The 22,528-nt window shown below is 35.7% G+C and overlaps 1 protein-coding gene across 2 annotated transcripts in view; it reads right to left on the bottom strand.

Moving 5' to 3' along the window:
* The window catches only part of TAF4B (TATA-box binding protein associated factor 4b), a 128,684-nt gene that overhangs the window by 8,236 nt on the left and 97,920 nt on the right, over positions 1 to 22,528 (bottom strand). Inside the window, exon 15 of one of the 2 annotated variants that reach the window (XM_081801468.1) lies at positions 18,871 to 19,081. The exons of the other annotated variant lie outside the window; for it this stretch is intronic. Coding sequence (XP_081657594.1) covers positions 19,070 to 19,081 — 12 coding nt within the window. The 3' untranslated portion in view covers positions 18,871 to 19,069. Of the gene's footprint in view, positions 1 to 18,870; positions 19,082 to 22,528 lie in introns of those variants that run through there. 2 annotated transcript variants of the gene reach the window in all.

The raw sequence follows: 22,528 nt of genomic DNA on the forward strand, positions 1-22,528 counted from the left end.
TATCCATGGTTAAGAGAGTGGATAATGTATGGCTAACTTAAAGCCATAAAGACTCAAACCTGCCTTTTCATCATCAGCTTTAATTTTCTCCCACTTCACCAAGTCCCTTTTCCAAAGTTTTCTAGGGCTGGTTTCTGGTCACATTACACTATCAATGCCAAGAACCACTAATGTGGTTAAGAGACCAAAATTTGTATAAAGGAAAAAAAAAAAAAAAGACCCTGTGACAACATACTATTTATTTCTGAAATAGGATGTTTCCCCAATCATCTTTCTACATGAGGATATTCTTTAACTTGGGTTCTTCACCTGGATGAAGCAGGTAAAATGGAAGAGAAAGGTCAAAGAAGATGAAAGAAATAATTCACTTACCAAGTGCACAACGAATGTTCTTAAAATCATGATCAGACCTAATGTTCACATACTCTGCTAGGTCGATTAAGTTAGCCTTCACTACTTTGTTCAACTGCATCACTAAACAAAGTTTCTTACTTTTATTTTGAGGAATTCTTCTCTAATAAGAAAAAATTGAACACCATAAGTTACCGATTTCAGAGAAATAACGTTTTAAGAATAACACTAATTAAAAATAACCAGTTATCCAAACTTTTATTCCCTCAAGTTAATGGAATGGGTGCTGCGAAGTAAAACCTTTAAAAGTCTATCTACTTCTTTTTCCACATTTCCTTAAATTCTATTACTGCTATACTAACTGAAAAGCAAAAATAACGTCTTTATGAGCCCAGGGGCTTCATGAATCCTGCTAAAGTTCTCAGTGACTTCGTATGGGCTTCTGTTTCTAAAAGCTGCCATCCATGGCAACTTAGCTTCATGCTAGCTCACACGCTGATATGGTTTAAAAATTACGTGGGTTACTGGGCATCTACTATGGGCAAGGAACTGTGCTAGGCAGCGTAAGATATATAGGAGGGTTGAACATCAGTGAGCACCAGTTGTCTCCTCCATAAGCAACCACAGACAAATTACTTAAGTTCTCTGTGCCTCAGTTTCCTAATCTGCAAAATAGTAACAGTAATTATCTCATAGGGTTGTTTTGAGGATTAAATGAGAACATTACCTGGCACACAATATACATTCTATAAGTGTTAGCCCTTCTTATAATAAATTAATTAGTCAGTTGGGAGGCTTGAAGGTTTATAAACAGGAAATAGTGTAATTCTAGTTCCAGATCTTTTCTGACATCCCCTAGTTAAAACTAATTATAATAAACTTCCTGCCCATGTCCTATTCTGTTAAGTCCTAACTAACTTAATTTCTCCTGCCACATTTACTTTGTTCCTTCCAGTGAAATCTTTGAGTTTTAGTGGAGCTCTGAATGCCTAAAGCTAAAAAGTAGACTAATGGGCATTTCAGACATGTGGCAGGTGGACAAAGGATATATCCCAGGACAGGAAGTTTTCCTTTGGCTCCTCCAATCAAATACTGGAGGAGCTTGATGCTTTACAGACCCAACCAAGCTTATCAATACTGTTTCTAGAAGCTAACATCAACTTCTTGCATTCTATTCCCTGGATCGGAAGACTAACAGAACACAAACATGTCCCTGAATCTTAATAATTAACTAGAAAGAAAAATTGGGCGTTTTTAATAGAGGCAAAGATTCATTACATTTTCAGGCTCTGCACCTGATTTTATCCTAATCCCATGTACCATAGCAGCTCTTAATGTGAGGACTCAATTCTTAAACTTTAGGGAGGAAACAAGAAATAGACATGGGAACAGGGGGTACAATGAAGACTGGCTCCAGGAAAAAAAAAAAATCAAATATCTTCTAAGTCCTGGAAGCAAGGATAAATAAAAGGATCCTGGATGCCTGGCCTTGTGTAAGAAGAACACTAAAAATCTATATTCGAAAGACCTGAGCTTCAAAGGCCTTAAGGGCAGCACAGAGAAAAAAATACCGAGCTTCAGGATTGAGCGCCCTCTGCTGGTCAACAAGAAGAACTTTTGAAGCAACAGAGTTGCTTTTATCACTGTTCTATTCCTTTTGAGTTACTTCAGAATACTGACAACCCTACATGTTATCTTCTGCCCTAGAATTTTGTTACTTCTACATATCCATGTTTTAACAGTCTTTTATAGAAATAATACGTTTAAACAGACTGATGTGACATGTAATCATGGGCTTTCAGTTCTATTTCTAGTTGTGTCATTAGGAGAGATATATAAAGATAGTCTGGTTCTTCTGTGCTAATGACAATCCCCCTCCTTTATCTCCAAAAGAATGCTTTCTTAAAATCCAGACCTCACTGTTTAATTTCCTAATGAAGTCTCCAACTTAATGTATCCAAAATTCCTCATGTTTCAAACCATTATTCCTCTTTTCTCCTCTTCTTTCTTATTTAAAGTAACAGTAATACCATTCACCTCCAATGCCCAAGCCCGAAAATTGGGTGTCATCCTCAACCCTTTCTTCCTCTATATTCCATCTGTCACTTATCAGTTCTACCTCTTACTGATTTCCAAATCATCTGCTTCTTTCTATATTTTTTCACTGTCATTATCTTTTGCCTAGGTTACCTCAACAACCTTCTTAAGCAACTTCCTTAGTTCCTGGTATTAATATTGCTCACACTGGAGTGGGAATGATCTTTCTAAAATAATAATCAGATAACGCTGTTTTCCTGCTCAAAATGCTCCAATAGCTAAAAATCTATAGGACCCAGTCCAAGCATCCAAGCATGACATATGCAGTCACATGAGCATACCAAAGCCTCTCTCCAGTCTCATCTCTCATTTCTCTCTTCCTGTCCCAAACTACCAAGCATGCCAGAGTACTTTTTCCCTCTTTGCTCCAAGACAGGTAGTTCTCTCCTCCTGAACTCAATCTCTCTGTCCCATCCTTGTATCACATCACCTTACTAAAAGTTCTTTAAAACTCAGTACCTGTTTCCCCAGTGCTACAGATCCAAACTTACCCCAGGTCTGGACCAGGTGCAAGTCCTGTGTACTTCAGTAGTACTCTGAATTTCATTCTACTGTCACACGCATTCAGCACAATGTAGCTACCTCTTTAATTTTCTCACTAGCTAGAAGGGAAGGATTTTGGAGCTGTGAATATTTTATACAGCATTTTAGCACTTAGCTGGTATCCATTCAACGTTGTAGTATGATTATGTGTCTAGTATCACCCAATAACATCGCTTATGTGAAATAACAATGAAAATGAGCCATATTATGGCTTTATAATCAAGATCCTGCTGTCATTCTTAGCTTTAAGCCAAATAAATCTGGGAGAAAATGTGAAGTCCTTTGATGGCTTGTTCCAGCCTTCTAACAACTATCTCACCCACTCATCCCCACCAAGCTGCTACCAGATGAACTTGCTCAAAAGGCTGTTTTTTGGTCACTCTTTCCAAAAAGAAAATGCTTCCACCAAATAATACAATACACAAGAACAGTAGATTACCAAATAAACAGTCAAACTCTGAAATGTAGTAACTTTCCTTTTAACACTACAGTTATTTTCTTTAACCTTTAATTAAGACACTTACAAAGTCCTCTGAAAACTTAAACCATGTCCAAAGATAAATTTTACCTATTGCTTTACGAAAACTTCAAAGGACTGCCAGTTCACTTTTTTTTTCCTTCAGCTTTGATTTTATCCTTGGAAGACCTTAATGTTAAGAAAAGCTACTATAATATCAGTAAAGGTTATTGTGCCTCACAACTAAAGGTAAATTTACCAATATATTTCAGTACTAATAGTAGCTTTATTTAAAACTCTGGTAATTCTAGAGTTGGCAAGTTGCACAGGACTGATGGAAAATGATGTAACAAAGAAATATGAATTTATAGGAAAAATAAAAAAGCACTACAAGTGCTATTACTAGAAATGAGAATAATTTCACAATGACAAAAGGGGGAAATTCATCTGAAAGTAAATAAAAACTATTTTTATTTTCATAAATTCTTAAAAGATTATGACCGAGTAACGACAATGTACTAGAGTTAAAAACACATAGATGTAAAAAGGTGATAACAATAGCACAAAGGATGAGAGGGACTTGTGTAATGGAATTATACAGTTAAAAGGTTTTCACATCTTATGTGACATGGTATTAATTCAAGGTTGAGTGTGGTCAGTTAAGAATACCTACTATGCCTGTTAACAGATACATACAGCAACCATTAAAAAAATAAAAGAGGAATATAGTTAAAAGTTAACAGAGGATATAGAACATCACATTAAATACTACATAATTAACTCAAAAGATGACTGGAAAGGAGAAACAAAATAACAGAGGGGACAAACAGAAAACAAATGGCCAGATGATAGATCCAAATTCAATCACAGTGAAATTATATTAAATGTAAATGGACTAAACGCTCCAAATACATTTTCAGACTGGACACAAATCGCAAACTCAATTAATTATATGCTATTCATAAGAGACGAGCTTTAAATAAAGACACAGATAGGCTGGAAGTAAAAGGACAGAACAAGATAAACCATCCAAATACTAAGGATAATAGTATTTGGTGTGGCTATAACAATATTAAACAAAGTAAGACTTTAAGACAAGGAATATTACTAGAAATGAGAATAATTTCACAATGACAAAAGGGGGAAATTCATCTGAAAGACATAATGTGTTTATGCCTAATAATAGACCATCAAATAAAAGCAGCAAAGATTGATAAACAGAAACAGACAAATGTATAACATAGTTAAAAAAAGAAAACAACTTACAAACCCCTCTCAGTAACCCATGGAACAAGCAGCCAAAGAAAAATTGGTAAGGATATAGAAGACGTATAGACACTTCACTCAATACTAAAGAACACACATCCTTCTCAAGTGCACAGAGAATATTCCCTAAGATATACCATATGCTAAGACAGGTCTCAATAAATTTAAAAGGACTGAAATCACAGAATATGTTCTCTAACCATAATGAAAACACCAGGGCGCCTGGGTGGCTCAGCTGGTTAAGCGACTGCCTTCGGCTCAGGTCATGATCCTGGAGTCCCGGGATCGAGTCCCGCATCGGGCTCCCTGCTCAGCGAGGAGCCTGCTTCTCCCTCTGACCCTCTCCCCTCTCATGTACTCTCTCTCATTCTCGCTCTCTCAAATAAAAAAAATAAAAAAAAAACCAAAACACCAAATATTTGAAATTAAACAACACACTTCTAAACAGTCTGTATTTCAAAGAAGATAGCAAAAAAGCAAATTAGGAAATATTTTTGAACTTAACGATAATAAGAACACAACATATCCAACATATCAGAGCTTTTCTGCTTTGGCCTCACTCCCACAAACTAACAGAAATTTATAACATTAAATGTTTGTATTAGAATAAAAAAGTATACCCAACCTTCACCTCAACTGAAAAGCTGGAAAAAGAAAATATTAAACTCAATGGAAGTAGAAGAAAGGAAATAAATAGGAGTGGAAATCAATGACATAGGAAATAAACATTTTTTAAAAAAGAAATAAAGCCAAGTTAGTTTTTGGAAAAGATTAATAAAATGTATGAACCCTTATCTAGACTGATCAGGAAGAAAATACACAAATGATCAGTATCAGGAATGAAAGAAAAGATAACATGACCACAGACATTAAAAGATAACAGTGAGATACAAAGAATAATTTTACTTGAATGTCTTCAACTACCTAGATGAATGCAAAAATTCTTTAAGAAACACAAGTTTCAAATACACACACAAAAAGAGAAAATCTAGTATTGAGTTTTCCTCACATTGAGAACTCCTGGCTTGGGTGGCTTCATTGGTAAATTCTATCAAACGTTTAAGGAGGAAATAAGACCTATCTTAGACACTTAAACATTTAAAAACACTTTAAAAAAAAGGAGGAAGAAAGAACACTGGCATAACTCAAACCAAAACTAACAAGGACAATACAACAAACTAAAATTATAGACCAATATCATTCATGAACACAGATGCAAAAATACTAAAACAAAATGAATGAAAAGCAAACAGAATCCAGCAGCATGTATAATCAATTTTATATTGTGACCAACTGGGATTTATCCCAGGATTAAAAAGCTGGCTAAAATTTAAAAACAAATACAAATTACCAAATTAAGAGAATAAAGGAGAAAACTCTTATGATAATCAGATAAATTCAGACAAGCTTTGGCCAAATTCCACACCCACCATCTCAGTCAACGAGGAAGAGAAGAATTTCCTCTATGAAAAACCTACAGCCAAAATCATATTTAAAGGTTAAATACTGAGTGCTTTTTCACTAAGATCAGAAACAGGCAAGGATGTCCACTCTTACCACTTCTATTCAACACAGTACTGGGGATGTTAGCTAGTGTTCTAAGGCAAGAAAAAACAAATGAAAAGCACAAAGACCAGAAAGAAAGAAGTACTCTATTTTGATTTGTAAACATGATTGTTTAGCAAATCTTTAGGAATTTGCACCAAAAACCACCAGAACAATTAAGTAAATTTAGCACGTTGGAGGATACAAGATTTGCTATATTAGCAACAAACTGGAAAGTATATAATTTTAAAAATACCATTTCAATAGCATCAAGAAAATAGTATCTATGTATAAACGTAATTAAAGACATGGAAGACTTCTAAATAGAAAGCTAAAACACTGCACAGAGAAATTAAAGATGACGGAAAGAAATGTAAGGATATACAAAACTCATATTGCTTCAATACTGTTAAGATGTCAGTTCTTGGGGTGACTGGGTTGCTCAGTTGGTTAAGCGACTGCCTTCGGCTCAGGTCATGATCCTGGAGTCCCAGGATCAAGTCCCGCATCAGGCTCCCTGCTCAGCAGGTAGTCTGTTTCTCCCTCTGACCTTCCCCCCTCTCATGTGCTCTCTCTTTCATGCTCTCTCTCTCAAATAAATAAATAAAATCTTTAAAAAAAAAAAAGATGTCAGTTCTTTGCAAACTGATCTATGCATTCATGCTATTTTGGAAGAATGACAAGATGATTCTGAAATTCATATGAAAATGCAAAGGACCTAGAATTATCAAAAACACTCTTGAAAAAGGACAAAGTTGGAGGATTTCAACTATCGGATTTCAAAATTATTACAGTAAGCAAGAGACTATGGTATTGGCATAAGTACAGAAAAACAGATCAACGAATAAAGTATGAATATGTACTTCTACATACACAGTTAATTGATTTTAAATATAAGTCATGATAAATGGAGTAAGTCTTTTCAATAAATGGGATGGAGTAACGAGATATCTGTATATAAAAAAAATTAGCCTCAACCCCTAATTTCAGATCAGACATAAAAAATAAATTAGGAAGATCAAACACTTAAAAATATAAGAAGATCAAACACTTAAAATGTAAAATATAAGGCTTCTAAGAAAAAAAATCTTCAAAATTATGGGTACACAAAATTTTTTTAGAATATAGAAAGCAGTAACTATAAAAGAAAAAAATGATAAATTACACTTCAAAGTTAAAACCTTCTGTTCTACCAAAAGACACCATCATGAAAATAAAAGTACACTGCTAAAGGGAGTGTGAAATGGCACAACCACTTGAAAAACAGTTTAAAGTTCCTTATAAAATTAAACATACATCTATCTTATGATTCAACAGTTGCACTCCTAAGTATTTATCTAAGAGAAATGAAAACATATGTCCACAAAATGACTTTTACAGGGATGTTGACAGCAGCTTTATTTGTACTTGCCAAAATTAGAAAGAGCCCAAGTGTCCAATGAATAAACGAATTATGGAGCATTTATAAAATGGAATACTACTCAGCACTAAAAAGGAATGTACTCCTAACATTGGTGCAATGTAAATAAATCTCAAAAACAAATAGGCAGAGTGAAATTTTAAAAACCAAAAAGGACAATGCCATTTGATTCCCAATTACACAAAATTCTAAAACAGGCAAGACTAAGCTATGGTGACAGAAATTAGATCAGTAACTGTGGAGTAAAAGGTTGCATGGCAGTGGTAATGACTGAAAAAGCATGACAGATTTCTGGGGTCACAGAAATGTTTTGTATCTTGATTTGGGATGGTGGTTATAATTAAAACCAGCACATCTTATTGTTACAACTTGATCTTAAAACCAAGTGCAAAGTTCCTTTGAAGTTTTAAAAGTCATTCCCTCCTGGAGACCTCCTAGAGGAACATGGTTACTATACTGTCTGGTGTACTTCAGTATAAAAGTTTAAGTGGCACTGTGATGTCAGAATTCTACACTCACAAATATTATGACAGGTACAGAGAATGTAGACAAAGAAATATTTATCCCAACATTATGTGGAAAGTTGTTTTTAAATAAAAAAGTTACCTAGAAGATACTGTAAGACTCTAGAATATATTCAACTCAAGAGATTACAAGTATTATTGAAGTGCTTGAAAAATTTAAGTGTCAGCATTTCTCAATGGGGGTGTTATTAGAATTCTGAGTAAGCTTGATTGGGTGGATCTGCCTCTCATATTGCATAATGTTTAGTATCACTGGCACCGTGCCACCAAATGCTAGTAGCACAGTCCCAACTCTTGAGTCACTCTGTCAGAACAATACTCCACAAATTTCCAAGCACTCCACAGGAGTAGGTACTGCCCCCCATTGAGAATCACTAGTCTACAAGCTAATGGCCAAAAGCATGTGTAAGCAGCATGAAAAATAATCCAGTTAATAGACTTAATCTACCATACCATTTTAATTCAAAAGCTGATAATTTAACTAATGACTACCTTTACTTAATCTTCAAAAGAAAAAAGTCCATGCTTTTATGTGCTATATATAAGTCCAACTTGGGAGGATAAAGAACAACTGATTTTGTTGAAATCTCTAATTAGGGAAACCAAATACAACCACTGACAACACTGTCAATAGCAACAAACTGTAAGACAAGAAATAACATCAGAAACCAAACCACTAAATGGAGTGATAAATCCAGAAGATGATTTATCATGGTCAGAATCCTACAAGTGGCCCATGAAATGCAACAACAGGCTTAGAAAAAAAAAAAATCAGGATACTTCCATGGTGTTCTTTGTGGCAGAAAATTAGCAAACATTCTAAGCTAAGTCAGGCAGATATTACTAATTTGCTTTATGATTTCAATATTCAAAGTTGCCTTTCATGTTGCAGTCAAAACACAACATAATCATTTAATGACAAGAAAGGTTTGTTAGGCTACTAGCATTTTACTGACATATGCAAATTCAAGAATGGACACTGAGAACAAGACTAAAGAATGGAAAAGGATATAAGGCCACCTACATGCCCGGTACTAAGAAGAAAAAGATGAATTAAATGGCACATGGTCCTATAACAAGAGACTGAATTAGTGATTAAAAAACTTCTCTCTGGGGACCTTGGGTGGCTCAGTCGGTTGGTTAAGTGTCTAACTCTTGATTTCAGCTCAGGTCATGATCTCAGGGTTGTGAGATCAAGGCCCTCGATGGGCTCTGTACTGGACGTGGAGCCTGCTTAAGATTCTCTCTCTCCTCCTCTCCCTGCCCCTCCTCTCCCCCCCCATGGAAGTACTACTCAAATTGATCTATAAATTCAATGTAATCTGTATCAAAATTCTAGCTACCTTTTTTTGCAGACATTGACAAAACGATCCTAAAATACACATGTAAATATAAGGGACCCAGAATAGTCAAAACATCTTGAAAACAAAGAATCAAGTTGGAAAAATCACTTTCTGATTTCAGAACTTACCGCAAAGCTATAGTAATGAAGACACTATGTTATTTGTATAAGGATAGAAAAGACACATAGATCAACAGAATAGACAGTCCAGAAATAAACCCATACATCTACGATTAATTTATTTTCAACAAGGGTGTTAAGACTGTTCAATGGGAAAGGATAGTCTTTTCAAAAAATTGTGCCAGGACAACTGGGTATCTACATGCAAAAGAATGAATTTGAACCCATCTCACCCATATATAAAAATGAACTCAGAAAGGATCAAGGATGTAAATAAATACAAGAGCTAAAACTCTAACACTCTTAGATACAAATCCTGTAACACTGGGTTAGGCGATGCTTTCTTGGATATGACACCTAAAGCAAAGAAAAAGATAGATCGACTGGACTTCATTTCTAGAAAGTACACATACAAATGACCAATAGGGACACGAAAAGATGTCCAACATTATTAGTCATTAGAGAAATACAAAATAAAACCATAATGAGATACCACTTCACACCCACCAAAACCAAAAACAGACAATAACACTGTTGACCATTATGTGGAGAAACTGGAACCCTCTTGTGATGCAAGTAAAATGGTACAGCTGCTACACAAGGTGGTTTGACTGTTCCTCAAAACGTCAAACACAAAGTTACCATATGACCCAGCAATTCCAGTCCTAGGAATGAATATACCCAAAAGAAATAAAACTTGAATATGAATGTTCATAACAGCATTATTTGTAATAGCCAAGTATATAAACAATCAATCAGCTGATGAATGGATAAACAAGATGTGGCATATCCATACAATTTATGGATAATGGAATATTATTCAGTCATAACTAGGAATGAACTACTGATACATGCTACAACATGGATGGACCTTGAAAACATCATGTGAAGTCAAAGAAGTTAGATGCAAAAGGCCACATATTATATAATTCCATTTATATGAATGCCCAGAATAAGCAAATCCATAAAGACAGAAAGCAGATCAGTGGTTGCTAGGGGCTGGGAGGGGGTGCCTGCTGATGGCTGTGGAGATTCTTTTTGGAGTGATGAAAATGTTCTGGGATTAAATAATGGAGATAGTTGCACAGCCATGGGAATATACTAAAAACTACTGAACTGTATACTTTAAAATGCTGAATTTTATGGTATGTTAATTATATCTGAAAGATTGGCACAGTCTGGTAAGTCAAACAAACAAGTTCAAATAAACATTTTGAAAGCAACTTATACTTACTGTTTTCAATACTCTATGGAATTCTTGGGGAAAATGCATAAACAGGAATTCAACAATATATTCTAAATGTTATCAGAACGTACTGTTGCAATATCTAAGGCAGATATATTGCTTTCCAAGTAAACCTGGGTTTTCACTGGTAACATTTATTGACAATCTGAACATCTACTTTGGGAAAATTTCACAGAGAAATTAACTGTCATTTAAACTATGGAAAGATATGCTTAGCAAAGGAATTACCAACCACTTTTCCCATAAACATTAGTTTGTTGTTAATTAGCACTCATCTATCACTTTGGAAAACCCTCTAAGGCCTGATATTTATTATAGGCAGCCCTACATCACACAGGCAATTCTTGCTTTTCATAGTCACTAAAGTTGGAACCAAATAACTGCATACAAGGCTGAAACAAAGAGCTACCAGTACATTAGGGAATAAGCATAACGGTATAACTGGTCATGTGAGAATACCACAATTTAAGAAATCTGAGGACAGTAATACTAGTCTAAATGACAGAAGCAGTATGCATATAGATACACTTTCAAAAACTGCTTCTTGGGAGCCTGACAACTTACAGGAATCATCTTAAGGTTTGATAAGTTAAAAAAATAATCTCTCTTAGCATAAGCCCATTATTATGCTAACTATAATTAAAGTGCTTAGAAGGGGAAAAAAAACACTCATAAAACCTCAAATATTACATATAAAACACCATGAACACACTATTTTTGCCCTGGGAGGAATGGTGACCAAAATACTTAATGGAGCAGAGGAATGTAACAATAAAAATACTTGAGGAAAAGACATGAGAATCTTAAAGCTTCCCCAACAACTCTTCACAGAGTTATAATACTAATTTCCAGTTTAACCACAAGTATCCATGGCCAACTGCTAAAAGGTCCACCATGCTAACACGGTTCATCATTGGTGTCCTGTCATGCTCAGTTATAAGGCAGAACAGGCCAGACCAGTGTATATCCAGCACAGCTGCCATAAAGAAAACTAACTTTTTTAGACTATAAATTCCAAGCAAGATGAGACCTAGTTCTATTCTTCTCACCACTGTACCTAGCACAGTTGGGTGACTGAATAAATGAATAAGTGAATACAAATGCCATTTCTTCCAAATAGAGAATAGAAAGGAGATTAACCAAAAGCTAAGAGATAACAAATGGCATTACGCTTTGAAAATAACAGGGGCGCCTAGGTGGCTCAGTTGGTTAACTGGCTGCATTCGATTCAGGTTGTGATCCCAGAGTGCTGGGATCAAGTCCCATGTTAGGTTCCCTGCTCAGTGGGGAGTCGGCTTCACCCTCTCCCTCTGCCCATCCCTGCTCCTTCTCTCTCCTGCTCAGTCTCTCTCTCAAATAAATAAAATCTTAAAAAAAAAAAAAAGGTTTTAAAATAACAATATCTGGTATCGACTGAGATGCTAATAAATACACACTTTCATATACTGCTGGTAGAAATATAAACTAGTTCAATTTTGGTGGACAGCAATTAGCAATAAATATTTAAAAGGAACTTTAATAATAAATATCTCATTTGACCTTGCAACTCTACTTCGGGAAAAAACAAAACAAAATAAAACAAAACCCATGGGGGTTCAGTTGGTTAAGCATCTGCCTTAGGCTCAGGTCATCATCCCAGGGTCCTGGGATTGAGTCCTGCACCAGGCTGCTTCTCCCTCTCCCTCTTCCTGCCACTCCCCTGGCTTGTGCTCGCTCGCTCTCTCTGTCATAAATAAAATTTTAAAAACAAAACAAAACCCATGGTGAAAGATTTAATTATAAACAGGCTCATATAACATTACATTAGAAACTAAAATATGTCCAATGAGAGATGGATAAATCATAGTATGCCAATGAAATGTGTAGAAAAACATTTAAATGACATGGATAAGAGATACATATGATACCATTAAGTAAAAAAGTAGGTTGCCAATATTCCCATTCTGTGAATTTTGTAAAAATGTGATAGGATGTGGATAACTTTATTTCCTTCTCTATATTTTCTACAATAAACATATATCTTGATGAAAATAACAGTTTCAAATATAAAAATTGGTGATTTCTTTAAAAGTTCCTCTGTAAAGTGAACTTTTATCACCAATCTGAGAAATCAAAAGGTGTAAGTGATGGGGACAAGAAAGGGACCCAGGAGGAGTTCACAGAAAAGGATTCACTGGAAATAAAACAGAGAAAGCAGACAGAATAGATTCCAGACACTAAGTGAAAGAGGTAGGCTTTGGAGCTCCTGGTGAGGTCAACAGAGCAGAGAAAGGTTTGTGGAAGGGGGTGACAGTCCTCATTTCAGGTCAAATGAGGTATATATTCCCTCTAAAATCCAAATGTGCCCCTTTCTTTGTGTGGGAGAAGTCAGCTAGATACAGCAGGTTTGTTGTTGTTGTTTTACCTTGGAAAAGGCACCTCAACATAATCCAAACCACTGGACTCCTAGAAGGTTCACCAAGATAAAAGGCACCTGAATTTTTGTGGGAATTATCCTCACCCTCTGGCATGCATGTACCTTACCAAAATGTCAATAGGAATTGTTACATCCAGCTCACCAGATCAAACCAGCATGGTATCAATATAATGGATCAGCATAATGTCCTGTGGGAGAGGATTTCCAGGTCCTTGCAGACTACCTTACAACAGAAAGCTTGATATAGCCCTGAGTTAAGTTAGTGGAGGTATATTGCTGACCCCACCAGTTGAAAGCAAACTAATTCTGATGGTTTTTACTAACAAGTACATAGGGAAAAAAGCATATGCCAGATCAAGATCTGCATACTAAATGCTAGCAGTTGCACTGATTTGTTCCAGCAACGAAACCCCACCTGGAACAAATGCAACGGAAGCCACCACCTGATTAAGTTTATGATAATGCACCATCATTCTCCAAGATCCATCTGTCTTCTTCAATGCCAAATAGTTGAGTTGAATAGGGATGTGATAGGAATGAACACTTCTGCATCTTTCAAATTCTTAAGGGTAGTTCTGTAATCCCTCTAGGTAAGAGCTGACTACTTTGGTAGGCAGATAAAACTCTAGTAGCTTCCACCTGACTTCCCCTCACTTCCACAGGTCCACAAACCAATGTGGGATCTCAGTTAGTTGTTGAATATGTCCACTCTAATTATGCATTCCAGGAATATGGAAATAACCACATTGGCCCCACTGTTATTTGGCTCTAAGCCAAAACTCCACTGACTGATGGAAAACAGTGGCATTTGGGTGTTCTAGAACTCATTACGTTCTGAGTCAATATTCAGCAATCCCCAAAAAGTCTAAATATTTCTCATTACCCAAAGTCCATTACTCTAGTAAATGGCCACAGGTTTTTTGTGGGGAAGCCTAGAGGGAGATCAACAGCATAAATTCTGGCTGTATAGCAGGACCTGGCTTTCCCTTCATTTAAAGGTTGTTAGATCTGTGAACTGGCTTAAGTCCAGGGACAGGTTGAGGGGCCATAATCTCTTTATAGAGGTCATCCAAGTCACACTTCTGTTCCCCACGTCTAGAGCTCTTCTGTTTCTAGAAATCAATAAATAATTCACAAGGTTTTCCATCTATTTCAGTTGGATACTATGATCAACTACCCCATGCCAGAGATCTCTGCAACTCAGACTTCTCTGATTTCTGCTTTGGCTTCACTGACCATTACAGTAACCACTGACCATTACAGTAACCACACCCTCACCCTTTGTTTTTTTGCAATTAAGTGCCAGTATTTATCTCTGTCACCTGGGATTCCACTACTCTTGATGAATTCAAGGATCCTAATTTGATGGCAATAGTTATCCTTTCATTAATGGCTTAACAAAAACAGCCAACAGAGCTCTTCAAGGATGTTGTAGCTCTCCTCATGAATGTATTTCTCAGAGCCCTGAGAAAAGGAGTGTTCTCTAGGCCCACCCAGGGGACATGTGTGGTCAAGTTTTTGTTTTTGTTTTTTAACAAAAAATCCACTCAGGGCACCTGGGTGGCTCAGTAGGTTAAGCTTTTGCCTTCAGCTCAGGTCATAATCCCAAGGTCCTGGGACTGAGCCCCACATTGGGCTCCCCGTTTAGCAGGGAGTCTGCTTCTCCCTCTCCCTTTGCTCCTTCTCACTGCTTGTACTTTCTCTCAAATGAATGAAATCTTTAATAAAAAAAAAAAATCCACTCTAGCATTCTAATCTCCTTTGGATAACTTCCTCTACAGTATATAAACTAGGATCTATCTTAACTTTACTTAGTTTAGGCTACCTTTCAGTGTAGTTTTCAATCAACCAACCAAGCAAACTGTTAGAGCCACTCATAGCTCTCTGACTTAATACCTTCAATCTGGAATCTTTGCTTAGTGAGCCCTAATAAATAAATTCAGCCTGATCCAATTTTATAGTCCTTCTGCTCTATTCCATTCCCACACCATTCTCTAGGTAATTGCAGGCGAAATCATTCACACTTCCTCATGGGTAACACCTAGTAGGTAGGTACCTCACATTCTGGGGGCTGTTGGAATTTAAGTGAGGCTACAGAGGTATAAAAGCAATTAGAAGTGGTGAGAGTAGGTCCTGAAGAAGATCAGCAGTCTCTTAACAGGCAACAACCTCAAGGGAAGCCATTATAGATTCCTCAGGAGACTAACCTCCCTCAGACAGGGATAGGACTGGTAAAGGTGGGTGGGCAGAATTAAGGAGTCCAAGTACCCAGCTTCACTGGAATCTGCCCATATTCCCCACCCCATTTTTCAGTTTTTCATTCTTTCCCAATGTAGCCTTAACACAAGAGACCACAAAACTGGAAATTCAATTTGTATCGTAACTCAGCCACCTGCAGGATTAGACTTTGGGTTTAGTTTTCAGAAATCTCTGCCTTTGGCTACAAGAGATAAGGGTTTCCTTTTAGAGCAATCACAGAGGCTTTCACTCCCTTATGTGGATTTTGAGCTCAGAATCTAAAGCCTTTTCCTTCTTTAAGTTCCCCAGTGTACTTTGAAGGGACCATTATTCTTATTTTCATGTTAAAATGTTCTGTGGCAGTAAATACTTGGTCTCCCAAAGCCTTATCTTCTATGGGCACTTGCTTACTAGTGTCTACAGCAGATAAAGTAACTGTTTTGCTATAGGGTGCCATGGATCACTGGTGTCTCCTTTGCCACTTGAAACAGGGCCATTAATGCTTTTAAACCTAATTAGACCTGAGAACCCATTCTGGAAAACCTAGAACTAATTTAGGAACCCATCATTACATTACTGTTCCTCTACAACTACTTAGGATACAGATGTCTGTATCAGTTAGCATTTGAACAGGGAACACTAGGAATGATTCTGAATATGGCATTTATAACAGAGACTTGGCCCTAAGTAATTATGAACTCGGCCAGTTTATGTCCAGCTGTTGACTCTGGTGCTGGGCCTAGCCTAGGATTTGGAGAAGCCAACAGGGAGAATATGGGGGAAGCTGAGGGGCCCTTAGGCTCTCCCATGCCAAGAACGTTTGTGAGCTGCAGTAGCTCCCCGTGTCCCCACAAGGGCCTTCTGAGAATAAGAATATGGCTGCAGTTTCACTTCCACCTTGCAAAATCAAAACACCTCCTTGCTCACGGTAACTGGGAGCTATGCAAAAAAAGGAATTCTGGGAAATGTAGCTCTAGCTTAGCCAATGTGACAGAATACAAATCCACCATACCATCTTTGTCTTTTTTTTTTTTAAAATACTTGTTTGGATCTGTCCCAAGTTTTAACTTCTAACCCTTCTATTATTATTTCTGCTCTCATACTTTCAATTTCCAAGGGGTCTTTCATTTTTTCTAGTCATTGTTAAAAACAGCTTTCCCTTCTTGTTTCATGGTTGTAATATATTCTGGTGCTTTTTAAATTTTTTTCCAGTTTCCCACTGCTTCGTGCCTTTTCTTCCATATTCTCCTTTTAATCTTTTATGTAAGAGGTTTCCCTTACACATCTGGTTATCTTTGCCGACATGTTCATATTTAAAAGGCACTTAACTATTAATATTTAAGGCCTCTTCTCTTGGTTAGTTACTTTTTTCAGAAAGAATGCCTCTAGTCTGTAATCAATTTCTACTCAAATACTACTAAATACTCTTACTGCTGTTTTCTCCTCTCTTCTATAGTCTTGTGTATTTATGATGTTTTCACTCCTTTATTAACATTTAAGGGGAATTTCGGAAGAAGGAAAGATAAAACCATAACGTGCAATTCAACATATTTCACAGGAAGTCCCCGAACACAGCTTATAAAGAGTCAACCTTTAAATCTCTGGAAAATTTAAAAGATTTGACTACAATTTAGATTTATGTTTAAGTTATTTAAGAAAAAAAAAGTTATCTGTTAATCAATGTTATCTGTAAATAACATTAAAAAAAAGATCTCAAAATATAAGGAGCTGCTTCTTTATCTAAAGTAATAACATACTCTAAATTCCAGTGAATCTATGTGATATTTATAGAAAATGTTAGATGACAATAAAGTATGTTTAAATCTCTACTAAGTCAGCTACAATAAGTAACAATGTACACTTCAGAAAGTTATGGTTCCCCTATAGCCTGGCAAAAAGGAAAGGAGGTAAAGAATGGCACTACCTGTGCCCCTCAAGAACATAATGACTAAAACTGTTCCCTTTCATGTCAATAACCTTAATTTTGATTTCAATCAAATTTTCTAATTTATTGCTAAGCAAAGTTTCATGAAAGTCCTTTCTTCTCTTACCTCAAGAGTTAAAATCTTACAGGGTAGGACTCCAGTCTGCTTCTAGACAGAGCATATACTATCCACTTGATAATTTTTTTGTTCTGGTTAGCAAATGAACACTATTTTAAGCAACATATACCACACACATCAATACTATAAGCACCATGTAGCTGATTTGGTACTGTAACCACTTAATTTTAAAAGAATATCAGCATGGGGTAACTGGGTGATGGACATTAAGGAGGGCACGTGATGTAATGAGCACTGAGTGTCACAGAATGATGAATCACTGACCTCTACCTCTGAAACTAATAATACACTGTATGTTACCTGAATTTAAATAAAAATTAAAAAAAAGAAATATTAGCATTTCAAGCCAAATGAATAATTATTCTCAAGAGACTTCATTTATTTATGTTTGTAAAAAAGCACTGAAAGTAAAACTGCATGCTCACATTCCAAAATTTGTACTTTCATAGTTCCAAAATTGCTTTTTATGTATTATGGTGTGATTTTTTTAGATATGTTATGAAGTTAAAATAAAACCTATCTTTATATTCAACAAAAATTAAGAAATATCGTTATGAATGTTAGATCATTAATAAGCTACATGAACTATCTGAAAATACTGTTAATAGGAAAAAAAGATCCTTTCCCATCCAAGGATCTAAAAGTAACACAGGAAATAAAGTTATTAATGTTTTGATATTCCCAAGAACCACAAACAAATCACCTAAACAATATAAACAATACAAACATGCAAACACTCTAAATCTTAAAGTAGGTCCTAATTTACTGTATACGTATCTGTACAGCCTGTTATTAATTTAAAAGCTAATTTCATATATATGCACATATACAGGAAATATATGCATATATATATACATATACTATACATCTATAAATAAATATATATAAAACATCAAACGAACCACAGCAGTAAATTAAGGACAAATTCAACTACTCCCAAGTACTAAATTTTAACTATTTGCTTTTCTTTTTAAATGTCAACAAGTTTATGGTACAAATATTTGAACCAAAATGGTCATCGGTACTTGTTGCTTTTTGCTAGGGTAATACAAGGAGACAGCAGCTGATGCTATTCAACTTTTTCAAGACTTCTGAGAATATCAAATATAAATCTATCAGAGGCCAGTTTAATATATAAGTTGCACAAATAGATCTTTTTAAGGGTAAGAGGCATTTTTCCTTTATTTTACGTAACAGAAAAAATACTAAAGGACAAAAGTCTAAAACTAATTTCTCCAAATTTATTATTATTGTTGATTTATTATCAACAAAAATGGTAACCTGTAAGTGCAAAAGTACTAAGCTTAATTTTCTGAATTTTTAGTAGACAAAAAAACCGCATTTGAACTAAGGAGTTATTCTTCAAAGAACCAGACTTGACTTCACTACCCTCTGGGATTATATGATTATTCTAACAAATTTAAATCCAACAGGTAAGATTTCAGGTTCCCATCTATAAAGAAAGAAGCAGACAAAAAGTAAAGCCTCAGTTTCCAAGGAATAGAATATTAAAAATATAAATGTTTCATACACCATTTTTGTGTTATTTGTGAGGGAGTACAACAAATGAATAAAGGGTTTTAAACAATCCCGATTAGGGTACCTGGGTGGCTCAGTTGTTAAGTGTCTGCCTTCAGCTCACGTCATGAACCGAAGGTCCTAGGATTGAGCCCTGCATCGGACTCTCTGCTCAGCAGGGAGTCTGCTTCTCCCTCTCCCTCCGCCCCTCTCCCCCGCCTTGGGTGCTCTCTCGCGCTCGCGCTCTCTCTCTCTCTCTCGTCTGCGCTCTCTCTCAAATAAAAAAAATCTTCAAAAAAATAAAATAAAATAAACAATCCTGATTAATGCATTTAAGTTATTGGAAGGGCAAATATATCAGCAATAAACTTAAATATCAAAAGAACATATAACAGGGCTTTCTCCAGTTTCGCATTTTTAAAAGAAAATTGCCTTTAAAGTTAAAACACTACAAATAAAAATCAACAAAAAAGAAAGCAGTCTTTAGCTAATTTCAAAATAAGGATCATAATAAAACATCACCAGCTCATTAAAATGGATATTTTCAATTTAGGTTAGCATTACTTGAAGTACTGGCTGTTATATAATACAGTAAAATCTGGGAACTACCTAAGTCTGAAGTCCAAGAAATACAGGGGAAAATATACATACTCAAATTCTCAAAACTAAAGAAGCACCAAGCAAGCAGACTATTCAATATATTTATATCTAAGTGAGGATGCATCTGTATTGAAATTTAAAAATTAATAAATTTTTATTTTAATGCCAATAGATAAATCATAAACTGATTTTATCTGTTTGAATACCGAAAGTACATTTCCCCCTGACCCTTAAACTATGACCTTTCTCAGATTCAAAAATACAATAAAAGAAAAAGACACTTAAAAATCTCTGATTATTGGGGCGCCTGGGTGGCTCAGTTGGTTAACTGTCTGACTCTTGGTTTTGGCTCAGGTCATGATCTCAGGGTCGTGAGATCAAGCCCCATGTCGGGCTCCTCAATTGGTGTGGAGTCTGCTTATCTCTCTCCCTCTGCTTTCTCTCTCTCTCTCTCAATAAATAAATAAGTAAAATCTGTTTAAAAAAATGTTCTTTAAAAAAAAATATATCTCCAATTATTACACACCAGGGAATGTTTGTTTCCAAAATTTGTGACAAACTCAAATGAGAGAGTGAAGCAAAGTTTTGAAGAGATTAGTGGTCAGCATTTCAAATTCACTATGAATCATTAAGACTACTTATAAAATACTATTAAAACCTAAAATAACAATAGTGTTACTATGATGACACAATGACAATTTATTAAGTCCGTTCTTGAGGGTAGAAACTAGCCAAGCACTTCGCATAATCCAATCCTTAAGACATTACAGGTGGGTATTATACCCATTTTCCAGATGGGGACAATTGAGGTACTGTGTTAAAGAACTGGTCAAATATTATAAAACTTAAACAGAGTAAAGAACCAAACCCAGATTTGTCTGAGTCCAAAGCATATGAACTCACCCCAGGCACTGTAATATAGAATTTTTTGTATAATACTAGCATAATAGAAAAGGACAGGAACTTAGATATTCCCATAGCTCTTTCTCAAAGAAGTTATAATATTAAAAATAATAACTATGTGGATGGAAAAAATTATAAGTAACTATTTTTGCAACAAAAAAAAGTATGCTAAGTCATATTTATAGGAATATGCTTCACGATGAAATAGCATGACCCAGTGTTAATAAAATATTCACACACATTTATATACAAAGAGACCAAAAGTTAAGGGCAGTGGGCTGTCCTGTGGTAGGGAAGTAAAAACATAAAAAGCTCTCTACTGAACTAGTTTTACCATATTTTTAAATATATTAAGATTTGGAACCTTGAGGACATTATGCTAAGTGAACTAAACCAGTAACAAAAAGACAAATACTGTATGATTCCACTTACATGAGGTATCGAAGTAGTGAAATTTACAGAATCAAAATGGAGTTATTAGGGGCTGTGGGAGGGGGAAGTAAGAAATTGCTAATGGGTATAAAGTTTCAGTTTTACAAAATGAAAAGAGCTCTGTAGATATGTTGTACAACAAAGTAAATATGCTTAATACTACTGAACTGTATAATTTTCAAATGGCTAAGAATGGGGGAAAAAAAGATTTTATAGTAATACATAAACAGCCATACATAGATACATTATCAATAGAACAGTCCTGCACTAATACAGTAGCTTTTAGCTACATGAAACTATTAAAATTTACATTAATTTTAAAAACTTAAAACTTTTATTTCCTCAATCAGTAGCCATAGTTTAATTGCTCAACAGCTGTATGTAGCCATTCAAGACACCACAGATAGAACATTTTCAACACAGAAAGTTCTATTAGATAGCACTGGATCAGAGTATAAACAAACAGACTCAAATACATATGGGAATTTGTATTCAATACAAAATTTGTGTGATAAAGGTAATATTTCAAATCAATGGGGAAGAAATATTGAGTAAATAGTGTTGGGACAATTTGTGAGCCTGGACGAGAACAAAGGAAGACTAAGGGAATTAAGCTAAAGCTGTATCTCAACTCCTATTCAAAAGAAATTCTGGATGAATCCAAGATTTATACTTAAAAGGTAAAATGATAAATGTATTAACACATAATTCTAATTAAGGAAAGCCTTCCCAAACAGAATGCAAGTCCAGAAGCCAGAAAGATTTTTTAGGAAAATAAAAACTTTTAGAAGAATATAGCCCAGACAAACTGGGGGGGGGGGGCGGGGCGGTGGGAGGGTGGGATTGTGGTGTGTTCCATTTTCTTAATCAATTGAAAAATATAACTCAGTGGAAAAAAGTAAATTGAAAGTGCCAATATACATAGAAAAGACTGCTCAATTTTACCTGTAATTTAAATATTCTACTAAAAAATTGCATTTTCTTTTTTTTTTTTTTTTAAGAATTTATTTATGTGCTAGAGAGAGACACAGTGAGAAAGGAAACACAAGCAGTGGGAGTGATAGAGGGAGAAGCAGGCTTCCTGCGGAGCATGGAGCCCGATGCGGGGCTCGATCCCAGGACCCTGGGAGCATGACCTGAGCCGAAGGCAGACGCTTAACGACTGAGCCACCCAGGCACCCCTAAAAATTGCATTTTCAACCATCTAAGGGCAAAGATAATCCCCAGTGTTAATCACAGTGTGGGAAAGTAGACACTAATGGGTGTAAAAACTGATACAACTTATTCAGACGGTCATTTTAAAATATTTAACAAAAACCAAAAGCAACAAATAATATTTATGATAAAATGATGCCGAGTCTAGAACTGACTTTAAAACAACCTGAGAGGGGCATGTGGGTAGCTCAGTCAGTTAAGTGTCTGCCTTCGGCTCAGGTCATGATCCTGG

This window comes from Leptonychotes weddellii, chromosome 13 (genome assembly GCF_054177405.1).
Source record: "Leptonychotes weddellii isolate Sample4059 chromosome 13, ASM5417740v2, whole genome shotgun sequence".
Taxonomy (NCBI): Eukaryota; Metazoa; Chordata; class Mammalia; order Carnivora; family Phocidae; genus Leptonychotes; species Leptonychotes weddellii.